Source organism: Prosopis cineraria, unplaced genomic scaffold (assembly GCF_029017545.1).
Source record: "Prosopis cineraria cultivar Desert tree isolate PC_DT_omini unplaced genomic scaffold, ASM2901754v1 PC8, whole genome shotgun sequence".
Lineage (NCBI taxonomy): Eukaryota > Viridiplantae > Streptophyta > Magnoliopsida > Fabales > Fabaceae > Prosopis > Prosopis cineraria.
In genome coordinates this window covers 7,251,185-7,269,148 of record NW_026555339.1, presented here as the reverse complement: position 1 = coordinate 7,269,148, position 17,964 = coordinate 7,251,185, and the positions used below count along the sequence as shown (strand labels likewise).

The following is a 17,964-nucleotide window of genomic DNA, read 5'->3' as shown; positions in this document are numbered from 1 at the left end:
TTTGATTTCTTATTTTCTTACCATAATCTTGGGAGTTTACATGCTTTTTGGGAAGGGCTAAATCACTTATGCATAATTCACATTACAGTTAGTCAATGCTTAAAACTAATCTAATAAATTGAACAAAGGGCCTTAATTTAAGACTTAAGAAGGTTGTTGGGAAGGTTAAGAGGTTAGAAATAATTTTCCTAGATTTCTTCATTTTAGGCTAAGAGGGTAAAGTAATCTAAAACCAACTTAATTAATTTTTAAGCCAATGACTCACTCACTATTCTAACTCTAAAATCATATCACTCCATAAGAAACCACCAAAAGCACTTTAATTTAGTTTTAAAGCTTTTTTTTAATTTTAAAAAAATTAAATTAAAATCAATCGACCTTTTGAATAGTTTAATTAACATTGATTAGCTTTAATTAATCATGGTAAGTCTTGCCAAGAGAATCAACCTATGTTGATCATTATTTATATAATGTGAAACTTAGTACTATTTTGAAAGTTAATGGCAAACTTTTTCCATTAATCAAATTTGGTATTCTTAAAACGGATAAGATAATTACTCTCAAGGTTTGGAAGTGTGGAGACTCTTGCTGCGCTCTAAATAAAAAAAGAAGGCAGTGAAATATATATTATTATTTTTTATCTTTAATAATTGCTTCCGATATTATCTTATCTTAAAATGAAATTGACATATTATTATTTTTTATAAAAAAAAATCTATTTGATTTAGATTTCAAAAGTTTAATCATGCCAATATCCAACATCAATTTTTATCTAATAAATTAAAATTTCACCTATTTAAACCCTTGGAAACTAAAATGCAATCCAACATGTAAACTTTATCTAAAAATGTAATTGACAACTTTATCTTTATAGAGTACTTGATTTATTATATTAATTTCAAATCTTATAAATATGTTTTTTTATTATATTAATTATCCGTTTTCATTTACTCGAAATGTATGTGGCATGTATCCCCAAAGGTAATATAAGGCAACCGTATCGCTAAGTTATTATAAAAGCAACTTTTTCGTTTTATTAGTTGGCAAAAAAAAAATGTCATCTATACAAATTAATTTTTAAATCTTTTAAAGAAGATGTTTTCAATTTTTTTAAATTTAAATTATTTTTTGTGACATTTTAAGCCTAAACTTTGGTCATACCTCTTTAAATAAGTAGCTTAATCGTAAATTATTTTTGGGCTTAAATGACTTCAGCCCAATTTCACCGCTCTACATGGAGTCAGATGCTATGGGTTTGGAAATATGGATATGCATGGATATTACTGACTTAGAAAGTTATATAAAATCATCAAGAAGCATTTGGTTTAATTACTTGAAGAAGATGAATCAATAAATCTTAGAGTCTCGAGTTTAAGTCTTAGAATATGTAATCATGTTTAGTAAAAATGATAAAAATATCTCTAAGACTCGTACTCATGAAGCCACCATTGGTAATAACGATTCTGCACCACTAGGTTTCGAATTAGTATGAGCATATGGTGATAATACTCCTAGTTTTTCAAAAATATCAAGCAATAGAATAAAAAAAAATTTCATGAAGCCCATGGAAATTACTAATTGGGTGTCATGGGATGATGATTGGACTATGACTTTAATGGTGTAGCATTTGGGTTTGCTTCCAATTGTGACTTGGCACTTCTGTTTGTTCCTTTTCCTCACAAGCTTCATTTATAAGTGATGAGTTTAAACTTGTGATATCATCCTTGCATCACTCTGTGGGCATGATAACAAAATTGTGTGTGTGTGCTCCGTGGGCATGATAACAAAATTGTGTGTGTGTGTGTGTGTGTGGAGAACTCGAAAGATGAATTTGAAAAAATGCGAACACTCCATTGTTACATTCTGTTAACACTTGTGTTTGTCAAAACCCCACTCCATTGTCAAGAATTTTCCTTCATTGTCTTTCTTTGATGATGTTTTTAAACTCATGTTTGGAAACAGGTACAAAGGGAATACCGACTTTGACGACGCGCAAGTTTGAGAAATTGAAACCAAATATAATACAAGCAGTTGACGACATGCTTTGTTATATTATGACATTCCAGAACGCTTGAAGGCTTTCAAAAATCCCTATGACTAAGGCACCATTTGGGTAATTACCGTTTCACATTTCAAAAGTAACCGTTTCACATTTCAAAAGTAACTTTTTACTTTTGAAATGTAAAATGTTGTTTGAGATAATTTTATGGGAGCAAATGTACTTTTTAAAATGGCTTTTTAACCCAATTGAAATGTGAAATTTTGGACGTTTCATTGGATAGCTTTTGAAATGGAAATGTAGATATAAAGCACTAAAGACCGGTGCCTGATTTTACATTTGACTATAATACCCTCAAATATTTTCTCATTCCTGTCATGCAACCGTCTCTGTCTTCAAACTACACACCCAAAATATTAATCTCCGACGGAAGGAAAAAAAGCACTAGGAAACAAATCAAAACGAAAAGGTTTCATAGATTGAAAATAAATAAATAAATAAATAAAATATATAAATAGTAAATAATAAATAGTAAAATAAATAAATAAAATACATAAATAGTAAAATGATTACATAATTTATTCCAATATTAAATTTTATATTTTTATCCTTGCATTTTTTAACATTTTTAATATATTACATTGTATAATAAAAATTATTAATTATCATAAATTAATGTCCTTCTTGGTCATTACATATTTAAAAGTACATTTTAAAAACCTAAATTTTTATTAATCTAAACAACTTTTAGTTTGTCAAACTGACTTTTAATAAAATATATTCAAACACAAATTTCGTTATAACAACTGACTTTTACAAAATGAACTTTCATCAAACTAACTTTTGACAAACTAAAAACTAAACACACTAAGTTTAAGAGCTACTCGATCGAATTGGTACAACAAATATGAGATCAGACAGATTCTGACATTATAGCATACACACACAACATGCGGCTTATTTGCTATACCATGCCATGTTTGGTATCATTTTGTATAACATGATGTATTTGCATTTTAAATAAGATCTTATGCTTGGTGATATATGATATGATATTATCGTATGAGGTGACGGGAGTGATAGTTAATGACAATGGTTGCCAATGATAGTAATGATGATAATGGCGGTGTTGATGGATATGCAATAATAATAGTGGTGACAACCAACAATGGTGATAAATAATAGTGGTCAATAATGATAGATATAATAGTGAATATGGTGATAGTGATGACGGCTAACTGGTGATGAGAGATGAGGAAAAGCTAATGGAGGTAGTGATAATGACAATCATTAATGACAACGGCAACCAATAATAGTGGTAGTAATTGATAATGGTAATAGTCAATTATATTAATTGTTGTGTGTGATGAGATAGTTAGTTTGAATAATAAAATTAAAGCATTATACAACAAAATTTTGTCAATTCTTATGTGGATTTAAAGGTCATATAAAATTTTCCATCATTTTAATGCATAAGAGCTGTGTACGGGCAAAAATTTAGATGGGAGCAGAACCCTACCATTCTACACCATCTTATTGTGCTATCTCCTTGCACAAAATGTAAGAAATAAAATGTATGTTCCGTTAATTAATGTTTGCCTTCTTCGAAAAAATAAATAAATAAAATTGATTATTTATAATTTATAAATAATACAATTTATTATATATTATTTATTTTATTAAATAAGGATCCGTGCATGGTGGGAAATCTAAAATAGCAGGAGAAGCAAGCGGGCTAGAATGAATAATATGAATTACTAGCAGTTTGTAAAATTCGAGAATATTGATTATTGATTAATATTTTATTTTGAATAAATAGCAGACAATTTTAAAATATATAATTTTTTATTTGTAATATTTCTTATTGTCACAATAAGTGAATGATAGAAAAATATATATTTTCTAACTGTTTAAAAAAGAAATATTTTCTTATTAATTTATAAAAAAATTATTTCTAAGGGCCACTTAAAAAATTATTTATAAATAATAATTAATAATAAATTTTATTAAAAAACATAACTCATATTTTTATTTCAACAACAATTGATTTTGTGTTATCCTTGTACATGATTCTCTATAGTTTTTATGTAATGTGACCTGTTGTAATGACTTAGAAGACCATTAAACGGTGCGTTTAAAAAGACCCAGTTCGACCTCCAAAATCCAAATCGCTCTGCAAGCAGAGAATCGAAGGGGTTCGGACTTGGGACTGGGAGCATCCTTGCACATCAATAGAGGCTAAGAACTGGCGTTTCTCTGCCGGTGAGGATACTCGTTTATTAACTATTAGTTTCTTCTTTGCCTGCGGATTATACTGGATGCTTCGCTTACTTCTTGCGTTGCATATTAATATTTGAATTCGCTATGAGTAATATTAATATCGTTCCTTTTTTTGCACTTTGTATTATATTTTTAGTTATGAGAAGTGTTGAGTTTACTTGTGAATTTAAAAACCACCTCTGCTCTCCTATCGCGATGGAACCTCGAGCAAGAGCCGCCTCTGTGGTAGAATTTGCGTGCGACACGCTTTTATGAATCTGCTGTTTGCTTACTTTGATCCAGCAGTCTAGTAATGTTACTGAATGGCTGTCTCCATGGGAATTTCAGGTTTTGAGCGATTTGTGGATACAGAAGAATGCTTCCGCAGCGGATGAAGAAGACCATCACTGATAATCCAAAGAAGCTAGCTAATTTGATTGACCTTGTAAATCTTCCCTCAACACTTCGAGAGTTTGTGGGTCAGTCTCAAATTTCTCGGTTAGGCTGTTTTATGCGGGTTTGGTCCTACATCAAAACGAATAATCTCCAGGTTTCATTTTCTCTCTCGTCTTCTTGATTTGCATTATTACATTTGGTGAACTCATTTTCTATTAGACTTAAACTTCGTTTTTCCTTCAAAAGATAAAGCAGTGTTGATATGCTCTCTCGATTTTATTCAAAAATCGATTTAACACTCAAAATTCAAAATTTATTCTAATTTCAAAAATAGGCACTATGGTGTTACTGTATGATCTTTGGGGGATCGAATATTCTATGCAGTTGTAAGAAAATTGAAATTTTGAATGCTAAAGAGATGCAAAAAAAAAAAAAAAAAAACTTTTTTGATTGAGCCAGTAGATATTGTGGTTAAATTTAGAGGGTCCAAAATGGGGTTTAGTCTTTTCAGAAACATCATCTTCTTTGATACATGTTATCAATATTTATATATATATATTTTTTATCTTCATAAAATGTCATTTCGAGTTTGAGGTATGGTTGGATGCTGAAGTTACTTAAAATGCAGATTCTCCCTCTGTTATTGATCACAGAAGCGTAAGACGTTCTTCCTTAAATGAGAAGTTTAAGTGTGTAAAGTTGTAGCTCTGAATCCGGGGTTTCATGAAAAATACCCTGGTTTTGCTTTTAAACTTTGAATCGAATTTAATATTGCATCTTTTTTTTTAAAAAAAAATGGTGGACAACAAATAAAAGGTAGGAGAGAGAAATAATGAACTATTGGAGCGACATTCTTCTGCTGTTTGCAATTAAGAAACTAAGAGGGTTTCATCCAAAAAAAAAAAAAAGACTCTGAGAGTTGGAAAGCTTCCTACTGATCTGATAGTGTAATGTTCATGAGCAAGTGTTCTAGCATATCTATGTTAAACTTGAGAGGTTACTTGTATATTACCTGTTTCATTTCTATGTCTTGTTTGACCCATAGGTGTTGATGAAAGATCACTCAGAAATTGAGTAAATTTCTTCTGACATATTTAAACTTACATGATCCAATTTTTTCAACTTACCAGCCTGGATTTTTTTTTTTTAAATGAAAGTTATGAATGTACAATGTGTAGCATACAGCATTATTTATGTTGAGCTCTGAGTCACGTGTTGGGTATTTTTAATTTTTATTCATATTTATCTTCACTAGAAGTGACTAAATTAGGAGTTGTTACTTTAATTTTGTAGGATGCGAACAATAAGAATGTGGTGAACTGTGATGAAAAGTTGAAGAGTATTCTGTCGGGAAGATCTCAAGTTGAGTTGGCAGAACTTCCTGAACTGATCAAGCTGCATTTTCCAAAAGCACCCAAGTAAATGTATGATATCAATCACCTTGTCTGCCTATTTAGAAAGCAGCCTCTTGCGCAAGATGAGAATCCAAATTAGTTTATATTTTACTATTTGCATGCTATCTTTATCTTTTAGAACATGATGGAGCAGATGTTTGAGCCCAACATTTCTTGCTAACTATTCACATTGCTTACCACCAGACTAAACTTAGAGGCTGAATGGATTGTAGAGTTGAAAGGAATTAAAAAAAAAAATGAATTGAGAAACATAAAGTCGTCAACAAGAAACAACTTCTGTTCACCTATTTTTTTACAGGAAAGAATAAGTTCTTGACTTCTTGACAATGGAAGGGATTGAAAAAAATCCAACTATTGTTTGTATGCTTCAAACTTCAAAGGTGCTATTCAAACTTCCATTTCCTATCTTGACAATGGAAGGGGTTGAACAAAAAATCCAACTATTGTTTGTATGCTTCAAACTTCAAAGGTTCTATTCAAGCTTCCATTTCCTATCTCACAACACACCCAAATTACTAGAGTCCTCCAACTTGTGGTCTTGGAAAGGCGTGACTCCCATTTTTGTGGTTTTGTTTCACGTTTGGTAATACTTTATTTCATTTGCCCATCATTTCCCAACCGCCACCGACTCATTAGTCACATATTTCATTTTCCATAAAGCTCTTAAATAAGCCTCAATCCCTCAAGCCATTTGACCGTCTTCATTCTACAAAAAACCAAGCTTTTTTACTCTTTATTCCTCTAGCATCTTGAGTTAATTCACTTATCTATTTTTCTACTGGCTGTCATTATTAATTCATTCATACATAATATGTATATATGTATGAATCGAATTGGGCAACTAGGTTTTGGCCAAAAAAAAAAAATTGGGGAACTAGGTAGATGATAAATTAAGTTCTCATTTTTTTGAAGTTGATATTGAAAAAAATGGAGATAAAGTTATACTTGGGTATATGATTACTGAAATAACGATTAAAAAACTACAACCAAAATAAGCTCTAATTTTATCACATATACAACAAATGTTTATGGACAATGCCTATACTATGGTAATTGTTGAAATTGAAGTAGATAATTATGAAACAAATGATCAGCAATAATGGCATTAGTCTTGTGGGTGACATGGAAGGCATCCCAGAATACATATTTATGAGCGTCTGTACAAGTGAATGGATTAAACTTATCACACAAGTAACTCATCTCAAATAATCCTGTCCCACAACATGCTGTTGCCACATTTTCAAATCCTGCATTATTTATACAAAAATCATAATGTAATAGTCTTGTGACAAAATTTAAGCATCATTTTGTAAGTATGGAATTATGAGAAGGTTTTGTTTTGCTTTGCTTTGTCTTTTTTTAATTTTTAATAATAAAAAAAGAACTCATGCAAGTCAAATATAAAATAACAAGTAAATCAGAATATTATAACTGAAACAACTTGCCAGAACATGCTCATGCTGTTTTGGTTTGGTCTGACCTTACAAGTCCACATCTACTATTATGAATATTTCATTTATTGGAAACCTGATGTATCTAATCTGACAGCTTTTGTATCAAACAAATCGGTTTTTGAATAATTTTTTTAAAATATAGTTAGCTTTTAGGCCACTCGCAAGTGCAATAAGTAAACTGCATGATTAATTGTTTGTAAACAATGTGGATTATTAGATAGTATTTTTTTTTTGAAATGTAAGAAATTTTATAAATAAATAGATTTATCCTTTATACTACTGAATTTATGTAAAAATGATCGATAATCTAGTTTTAATTAAATATCAAACTCATCAATATAAACAAAATTTAAAGTTTATATCAAATTGAAATATTGACAAATCATAGTAATGTAACTTATTTCTCAATTTTTATAGAAGATTTCATGTTATTTTCTACCAAAGCACGTAATATCGCATTTGCTTTGGAACCCACATGTGTAGATTACCATCTCAGTTTCTTCTAAAATAATCATATTCTTTGAATCTCCATTTGCCATTTTCTCCCAAATTGAATCTTTTCCTCAACCAATTACTCAAACATCAATACACTACAATACAATGGTTAATAAACAATTACATATAAGAAGCGAAAATTAAGATCAGTAAGTGCAATTCTCTTCAAGTGTATGCTATTGCGGTTAAGTGAATCAAAGATTAAACCCAATTCAAACATAGAAAAATTACAAATTATATATTGATCCGATTTTATTTCTAAGTCACTTTTAATATATTTCGTCAAAATTAAATAAAACTTTAAAACTTGTTAACTTTGTCTAAAAATTTAAAAGATTCTCAACTTTGGTCCTATTAAATATATATACTTTAATAATATATTTTCTCTCTCTAACATTCAATAGAAGGTAAAAAAAGTAATTTTTGATTAAAATTTAATAATGTAATTTATAAATAGGATCTAAAAAAAATGTTGTTCCTGTGTCTTATAAATAGGATAAGAGGAAGTGTGTGTGTGTCAATAATGAGAAGCTTCCTTACCAAAAAAGTCAGGATTCTGGATAATGTCCCACAAGATATCATAAGGATTTGAAAAGACAAACTGAATCCCAGGGAGGTTCTGGTTCATCTCCAACACCAAATCTCGTAACTTGTGATTGAAATCTCTTGCCACATCATTGTACTCCTTCACACACTCACTCCCAAACATGAAGTTTCTGGTTCTCTCAAGAGGCAGACACCCCATTGGAGGAAGCCCAGCTATGGATACCTTCCTTGCTCCTACCTCATAAAGTTCTGCTATGAAACTCTCTGCAATTCCCAGCAAGAATTTCTGGTACTCTTCAATAGAGTACTCTGATGACCTCTTGGGAAGTAAGTAATAGTTCTCCAGAAAATCATTGGTCCCTATGCTGATTAGGTACAGTGATTCTCTTATAACCTCCTTTGCCTTCTCCTCTCCAGCATAGTCCTTTAGCTCCTTCTGAAATCCCTTGTAGTATTCTAGTTCCTTCCATAGAGGTATCACTGACTGAAAACATTGATGAATGTATATAATACATTTAGTATATATAAAAAGATTAACGAATGTAAACATGAGCCTACCCATAATAATTATTTTCAATTCGTTCTCTCCGAGAATTAAATAAATATCTTTTGGTACGCGTGGAAGTGTTAGAAATAGCAATTTAGCTTATCTAAATATGTATATACATTAACTAAACTGGTGCATATACTATTAGTGTGTGCTTGCTTTCACGTAAAAACTATTAAAATAATTTAGATGTGAATTAATATTGATTAACTAGATCACCGTATTTATTTAAATTTTAACAATTTCTTTTGATATTCTCTTAATCACAAAAAATACTTAATTAAATGTTTTTCTTATCGATATGGAGTATTTTTAAGATGCAAAATTATGTTGTATATCATTATACATGGACTATCAACTAGGCGGAATCTGAAATTTGAAAAATTGAGTATATTATCTTCTCCAAGAAAAAATAATGAAATTTCGTTTATATTATATACTCTCCCATTTAGTAATTTTAAATTATATTAACAAACTTATTGAGAGTGTAAATTAATTAAAATAATTTATAATTTTAAAAATACCTTATATTAACTTGCAGTAATTAGTTATAAGTACGATGTTACTAAATGGTGATATTTGATTTTTTTTTTTGGTGGAAAGTAGTTGAAACTCTTTTAATGAATTAATGATCATGATTAATGATACTTACAAGGACATCGGAGGTAGCATTATCAAAGCCGGTTCCGGCGGAAGCAAAACAAACGCCAGTGGCAAAATCGGAGACGTTGAACTTAGGATCCAAATACGCAGGAATGACCGGCTTTATCCCAAATGCCTCGGAGATGAAGTCCGTTGGAAGACGGCCATTGCAGAAACGGCCCGTCGGTTCGGCGCCGTAAAAATCTCGACCGTACGGTTCGAAGTTGCTCTTCACAATCGTCGGTATGTAATTGTTGTTCCCCGCATCCACCGACGAGTCTCCGAACACTATAATCGCCGGAACCTTGGCAGATGTGATGATAGACACCACAATTCCCAGTATAACATGAACTATGAGAATACTATCAATGGCTAATTTGCAAGTGCAAGCCATTTACCTCTTCGTCTTCGTCGTAGTCGTCCCCGTCGTCTTCTTGTTCTTGATCTTTTTCCTATGTGATCAACAATATTCTTTGTAAATATCAGACTTCAGGTCGTTGTTGGAGCCGGAAATTAATGGAGTCCTCGGACTGATTTTGATTCTTTTGATATCAATGGGAGTGTTTTGATGTGTTTGTTAGTTACAAAAGGCGCATTTGAGTCCCATTTACGCAAATTCGTGGTATAAATTATATCAAGTCGGTCATAAATAATGCAATGTTATGCCGTTAAAGTTTGAACCGTTACACACACGTTTACACTATTATCTCCAACAAGTTAATTATATTTGGAGATTAATCATGTACGATTGATATATATCTTAGGATCATGTATTCGGAGAAGCCGACATTTATGTCAATGGGCTCCTGCGATATGCTTATCAAATGCAAAATGATGCGAAGATATCATGTTAGAATCATAAACTAGCATGCGACATTCTTTGATCTTGCAGATCCTATTGTTTTAACTATTGGGTTTTTGCCTTTCATTTTACTAATAATAAAAAAGTTATATTAAACTATCTAATAACTTATATTATACTCCTTTTATTTCAAATTATAAGACACTTTTAAAGAAAATTCAGTGTCTTAAAATATAAAACACTTTGACAAAAATAAAATTTTATTAATGATACTTTTTTAATATTACTCTTACCATATATTCTCTTTTTTTAATTTTTTTATCAATGAAGTATTAAATAAAGGGCATTTTTAAAAGTTTATATTTTTATCTTGAAAAAATAAGATTGTAAAATATATTTAATGAGTTTTATTGATGTATAAAATTTTTATCTAAAAAGTTTCTTATAATTTGTGATGGAGGGAGAACTTAATTATGAGGAGTTGGAATATATGTGTATGCAAAAAGGAAAAAAAAAAATTGAAAGAGCTTTCTTGATTCAAGCAGCAAAGCTCGATGATCGGTCTAGTCATGAACTGATGAGGGATATTCATGCATGCTCGTTGATGAGAATTAATAATCATGCTAAGTGTGTGTATTTGATTTGAACCGTTTAAATCAAACTTTAACAATTTAAATTTTATTGCAGCTTTTTCGTAATTTTTTTACTGTAGCTTGACATTAAAATGGTTTAATTAATTTTTTAAAAAATTGAATTTTTTAATTTAGTCAATTTAAAAAAAATATATGTATCTCCTCCACATTCTTAAAGATTTAAAGAAAATTCTGGTTGCAGAAGAAAAATAATGAACCAATGAATAATGGCATTGGCAAGAGACAAATATAAAAGGTTTCTTGTCACAAAACGTGGTTATGGGCAAAACGGCGCAAATAGTTCACGAAGGCCATCACGGGAAAGTTGACGTTACAGGTTGCATGGAGTCACAAATAAAATATGACTCACCTATTCCACTGTTGGTTTTAGCTTATAATATTTCAATAATCCTTTATTACAATATTAAGAACATCTTTTTTACGGCAAAAAATTGCTCTCAAAATTACTATTAGTATATTCTGAAATAGACTAATCAAAAGTTAAAAAGAATATAAAATGATAAATAAAATAGGGAGAATGATAATACAACCGAAAATTCATCTATACATAAGTGAATCAATCAATCTATAGTGATGCATTGATGAACTTTCAGTTATTTTCGAACCTCAATACTATTTTGTCTTTCCTCTGAAGGCCCTCACATTCTCCCAATAAAACAAAAGATTGTACATGTGTTGATGATTATTGTTCCTAGATTCACGCCCAATGGGTCTAATAATGGAGGATTTAGATCAAAGGACAATACTTATATAATTATCCTTATATGCTTAATATATTTTTATTCAATTAAATCAAGACATATGAATTTTAATTTGTTAATAATATTAATAACAAAAATTTATTATAAAATAAATAATCTGTGATAGATACACATGTATTAGTTTAATTGAAAATAAGCACATTTAATATATAAGATTAAGTATATAATTTTTTTTCTAAATTTAATGAGTGGTACAAATTCATTCATTCAATAAATCTCCTGTGTGATGTGATAATAACTATTTAAGTTATAAATTGAATGGATGTAAAAGATTTTATCATGTGACATTTGAAAAGCATCAAAACTCAAATTTTTGGAGGGAAACAATGTGCATGAGGTGTGCTCAGTTCATTAGAGTTGTTTTGAATTTTTTGAAAAAAATAAATCTTAATAATTTTTAAGTGTTGATAAAATCTCATAAATGTGATTAAAATACTCATTAAGCGAGTGAATTTAAGTCACTCGCAGGATTTAAATACGATAATAGATTGTGCCCATTGTTAAGCTCATCTACAAAGTAACTTTTGTTAGGTTGGCTTGAAAATGAGAATAAGATCGAAAACGAGAATGAGAATTATCTTTAATTAAATAAATCGCTGTCCATTCAATGATTAGATTTGGATATTTGACATGTATATTAAAGGGATGAGAATGTCTTTTCGATATCTAATTCGATGAAAAAATGTTGTAATAACAAAAAATCCAACAAATAATTATAACATCCTTCAAATCAAATATTTTTATTATATTTACTTCTGATTTTGAAAAATTGTACGGTTTAGTTAGTTAAAGATTAAACATTTATTTGTGTTGTAAATTAAAAAATACTTGTAATATTAATAATAGAAAAATATTCATTAAGTCGGGCATTTTTTTCTAAGTTTTATTTATTTCTTTTTTCCCCCCCTTGGTAACAAGGGGACAAACAGAAACAGACAACATACTAATGTTTTGTACCAGGATTACATCTAAGCCAAAAGGAAGGGAAGACAGGATGAAAATCAAAACACAAGAAAGAGTCATCTTGACAAGCATATTAGTAACTTCATTTGCATTTCTCAAAATTTTCTTACTTTGCACCACCATTCTCGAACCAAAAGTGCTCGAATTTCAATGATAATTCCAGCACTTGAGTGTTCAAGGGGTGTGTCATCATGTATTGCATCGATCACCTCCAAATAGTCACATTTCATGATAATCTTCCTATAGCCAATATCTAAAACCAATTTAAGACCCCATATACAAGCCCACAATTCAACACAGAGTGGGTCATCATCATTCATCTTATAAAGAAATGCTGCTCTAAATTCTCCTGTGGAGTCACAAATCAGCATACCACATCTAGAACTACTATTAAGTTGGAGAAAGTATCATTCACATTAAGTTCTAGCCAATCATCTGTTGATGGATTCTAGCCCCATCAAGAATAGGTCCATCTTGTTTCTCCATATTGCATCCTTCAACTTACTATGGTACTCCATAAAAGTAGCTAAGATGTGAGTGTTCTTGTCAAGATTTATTTCATTCCATGAACATATTAGGAATCCGTTATGGAATCTTCATCAGTGCGATGGTCCCTTCCTCTTTTTTTCTAATTTTTTAAAAATTATTTTGTTCCTATGTTCAATATGATTACACCAAATTTAGGTATTATTAAATCCAAATAGAAATATTTTTTCAATGTGATTTTTCAGTGATTTTTTTGTTGGTATGATTTTGTCTATAAACAATTAAACACTGTCGGTTACTCAGTTTAATCCCTTTCCCATTGTGTGGGTTTCTTTCAAGTAACATATTATATTGGGCCTGATTGGAAAAAATAATTGGGCCTAGGTCAGTGGCAGTTGAAATTATTCTTGATATGATTGATACTCCCTCAATTTAAAAATATAAATATTTTTTAAAAAAAGTTAGATGTTAAAAAATATAAAATATTTTTAATCTTTTAAGGTATAATTATTGTCTTTTTTTTAAAGTGTCTCTATTAATAATAATTTTATATTTATTGTAAAGTATTTAATAAAGATAAATATGAAAAGATAGATTGGTTGAAAAATAGATAACTATTTTATTAAGGATGAGATTCGATTAAAAATGTCTTATATTTTTTAACAAAGAAGTATAAAATTTTCACGATTGGTACTTTACCCGGGAAAGAAAAAGTTTTTATTCCTTGTGTTCTCCCATCTCCATTTCTCAACTATCCAAATTAAGTCCAAAAAAAAAAGAGTAAAAAACTTTATAGACGTTTGCAAAACTATTATGACTTGTGAAAGAAGATCATACCAAAAATAAAAAAAACACTGTTGAAAAAAAAAACTACATATTCTTTAAGCTGATTAGTAAATTTGGCCAAAAGACCAAAAAGTTTATTAGTAAATAATTCCACTAATTTATTAATTTATGCCGATCATAAAATAAGCCACACTATTTATTACTGGTGAGTTATGTAATTTCCAATTTTCCATCAATTTTTTATTTTAAATTAATTAAGAATTAATTAGAAAAATCTGAAGCTTCTAAAAATGCCACTGTCGTCATCGTTTAACGCCTAAACGACAGGGGCAATCTCAAAACCCCTAAAATTCTCAAGCCGTATTAGATTTTCGTTCTCTCAAGCATCTCGTCCTTTCTCTTGTTTCTTCGCTGGTCTGAGAACTGAGAATAGCTTCCTGCCTTTGTCTAAACTGAATCCCATTTGCAACTTTTTTTAAGCTCAAGCAGTTCCATTTCCTCATCGTCTTCTTCTTAAGCGATGTTCCTCTCTAGGGTTTTCTCTCGAGTTTCCAGGAGTGTCTCCCGAAGCTCCCCGCTTTTCTCTGCTTGGGAAAGGCCTCAAAACTTGTCTACCCTCTCCAGTCAGTTTCATTCCCTTCTTCTCCATCTCCCAATGCGGTATGTTGCTAGAATCAATGGAAAAAGTTTTTTTTTTTACCCATTTCTGTATCGTAGGGTTTTGCTAGGGTTTTAGGAATAAATGTTGAACGGGCTATATTTCAACCGCGATTCTCATTTTTTGAATTTGCTTTACTGTTTTGTCTTTGACTATGCACTGGTTATGAAGAAGGGTTGAGTTTTCGATTTTTTTTTTTATTGGGGTGATGGTATCTTAGATTAGGATTCTAGCTCTAAAACACGATATATTTGATTATAAGATTAGGCCTTTTGAGGTTCGTAGAATATCGGGTTTTTACTTTTTAAGGAGTCCATGATCAGGCATGCAACATGTTTGTCATCTGTTTCAGTGTATTTTCTATTTCTCACTTATGTTCGATTGCGTTGATATATTTTTTTTTAACTTTCTTATTTTTTTTATAGAGCTAGATAATGAATATTTTGTTGTCTAATTTTGGTTCCTGTGATGGAAAGACTTTATTTTGACACTTAAATGGTTAGTCTTCGAATCCAAATGCAACAAGCCGTCCTTGACCTCTTTATCTTATAACTTCAATTATTTGAATTAATCTTTTGCTAGTGGCTTAAACTGGATTTTGTAGCTGAAGGGGCTATTGCCAATGGGACTTCCGCATCTCGTGCATTTCTTTTGTAAATAACACTATGAGAGTTAATTGCACAGTGATCAATATTCTTCAGCATCCAATTCTTTCACTTATAAATCTTCATCTTGTAGTGTGTTAGTAAAATTCTCATTTAATTCCCTGTATGTTTTATAAAATTTCAGCGGATTCCAGTTCAAGTCAATTCGTTGTGGCCACCCATAAAAGCATCATCTACTCCAAGATGTGGATTTTCTTCATCTGCATCTCCTGAACCCAATGAAAAGGAACAGGGTAATGCGAGTGCTGATCCTGGAAAAACTAGTGATGAAGCAAATGTAAGTGATCAGGCTGAAAATTCCGAAGCTGCAAACCAAACCAAAGAATCAGGTTTTGTCTCAGAATCTCAGTCTGAGTCTGGCAAAAGGAGGAGAGCTACTAAACGAACTGCATTTTCTGATTCTGATTCAGATTCAGAGAGTGAATGTGATTTATCCAGGGATGATTTAAGAAAGCTTGTAGCTGAGAAAGAACAGCTCTTGAAGTTGAAGCACAAAGAGATTGAGAAAATGCAGGATAAGGTTCTACGTACTTATGCAGAGATGGAAAATGTCATGGACAGGACAAGGCGTGAAGCGGAGAATTCAAAAAAATTTGCTGTCCAGGTTTGTTGTTGTATTCTTTTTTCTCTCTTGCCTTTATCCTATATTCATGCTCCCAAATTATTTCCTTTTCAAGTTTGTGCTAACTCATGTCTAATGTACTGTAGAATTTTGCAAAGAGTCTACTAGATGTTGCAGACAATTTGGGGAGAGCTTCCTCAGTCGTAAAGGAAAGTTTTTCAAAAATTGATACATTTAAAGACGCTTCTGGTGCAGTGCCAATCCTTAAAACACTTCTGGAAGGTGTTGAAATGACTGATAAACAGCTAGCTGAGGTAGGAAGTTCTCTTTATGTAGTGTCTCTGCGGCTGTTAATTGTGCAAATCAAAACTTATCCAGTATCCATATTGTTTGAGTAATTTACATTCTTAAACTATTGTGATTTCATTTAATTCCCTGGCTAAAGTATATCTCTTTAAGAAATCCTTTTAAATTCCAATTTTTATTATGAGCTTTTGCAACTTGTGTTTTGCATCTATGGGAGTTCGAAATATTGTGCTTTGCAGTAAAAGTTCTTCATGGGCTCACTCTTTGCTGTTGACAACTGATTCTGTTTTCAGGTACTGAGAAAGTTTGGTGTAGAAAAATTTGACCCTACGAATGAACCATTTGATCCACACAGGCATAATGCTGTCTTCCAAATCCCTGATGGCACCAAACCTCCAGGCACTGTTGCAGCCGTTCTGAAGGTAATATACAACAGCAGCAGTTTGTTTTTGAATACAAAATTTTTTTGACCACCTAAACTTTTAACCTGTATTTTCATGTCTAAAATGTCTGGGTTGACTTCTATGTGTCAAAAAGTTGTTGCTACGTTGATAGGCTTTTTCTTTGCTTTCGTTATTGTTTATTGATAGGTGTTTACATTTTAAATTCCTTTTTCCCCCTGAGGTGTTTCTTCTCCCTTAAGCTAGGATAAGTATGGTCTATTTCTTGGTTATGTTCTGTATTCCTTCAGGTGATTGAGAACGTGATGAATAAATCTCTCCTATGGCATGTTGCGGGCAGGATATATGCTTTAAGATTTTTTTTTTTATGTAATTGAGATTGCTTTAATATTAGTATATTTTACTTTATAATTCCTTTCTCATTGAGAGTTGTTTCTTCTAAAGATGGAATTACTGGGGTCATCCTGGGGTCGTTTTCTTGGATTGTTTTGAATGGTTCATCGAGGATATTGTAACCATGAATTAAGAGAGAAATGCTATGGCTGTGTTTACAGGCTGGATATATGCTTTATGATCGAGTTCTTCGTCCAGCAGAAGTCGGTGTGACCCAAGCAGTGGAGGAAGATAAAGACTGATGAGGGCTCTGGAAAAATGCAGAAATGACTGAGTGGGACCTTATTTGATATGGTTTGAGGTATTTCAGTTTGAAGGAACAACTGAAATCTGTACGTTTAGAAGCATGTGAATCTTCTCCTCCAGATTAAAGGACTTTATTTTCCACCACACATTAGACTTATTCTTTTGTCCTGATCTTAGAAGAAGACTGGTATTGTTTTGAAATAATCAGGCGCCATTATATGGTTGAGATTTTTGTTGTGTTGCTATTTCAAGTTATACAGATTCATTAAGTAGAGCTCTTTTGGCCTGGATAGCCCCTCCAGGTGTCTTTCAACGCCAGTGTCACTTACGCTACCTCTATAATCCACTCGCACACTGGTAAATGACAGAAATCAGTTATTGTAAAATCAATAAATGATTAATTTTTGGGAAAATTAATTATTTATTGCTAATAGTTTTCACTCATTTAGAATTCAGATCTTGAACTTCGATTTGATCTGCCTTTACCATAGTATGAAAATTGCTGTGGGCTTGTCCGGTTGAGTTGGTA

At 31.2% G+C, this 17,964-nt stretch overlaps 3 protein-coding genes across 3 annotated transcripts; 2 read left to right on the top strand and 1 right to left on the bottom strand.

Annotated features, from left to right (window-relative positions):
• The first annotated feature begins 4,122 nt into the window (after nt 1–4,122).
• Nucleotides 4,123–6,258, top strand: LOC129319022 (upstream activation factor subunit UAF30-like). Its single transcript, XM_054964055.1, has 3 exons — nt 4,123–4,261; nt 4,607–4,808; nt 5,948–6,258. The coding sequence occupies exons 2-3, from the start codon at nt 4,635–4,637 to the stop codon at nt 6,074–6,076; spliced, it is 303 nt and encodes a 100-aa protein (XP_054820030.1). The 5' UTR covers nt 4,123–4,261; nt 4,607–4,634; the 3' UTR covers nt 6,077–6,258.
• Nucleotides 6,259–7,076: 818 nt separating this feature from the next.
• LOC129317214 (GDSL esterase/lipase At4g26790-like) lies at nt 7,077–10,272 on the bottom strand. Its single transcript, XM_054961583.1, has 3 exons — nt 9,764–10,272; nt 8,559–9,048; nt 7,077–7,316 (listed from the first exon to the last, which is right to left on the bottom strand). The coding sequence occupies exons 1-3, from the start codon at nt 10,145–10,147 to the stop codon at nt 7,114–7,116; spliced, it is 1,077 nt and encodes a 358-aa protein (XP_054817558.1). The 5' UTR covers nt 10,148–10,272; the 3' UTR covers nt 7,077–7,113.
• A 5,255-nt stretch (nt 10,273–15,527) lies between these two features.
• LOC129317215 (grpE protein homolog 2, mitochondrial-like) lies at nt 15,528–17,748 on the top strand. The gene is made up of 5 exons (XM_054961584.1): nt 15,528–15,545; nt 15,652–16,131; nt 16,236–16,403; nt 16,689–16,817; nt 17,351–17,748. Exons 1-5 carry the CDS (start codon nt 15,528–15,530, stop codon nt 17,429–17,431), a joined length of 876 nt encoding a protein of 291 aa, XP_054817559.1. The 3' UTR covers nt 17,432–17,748.
• Nucleotides 17,749–17,964: the final 216 nt, after the last annotated feature.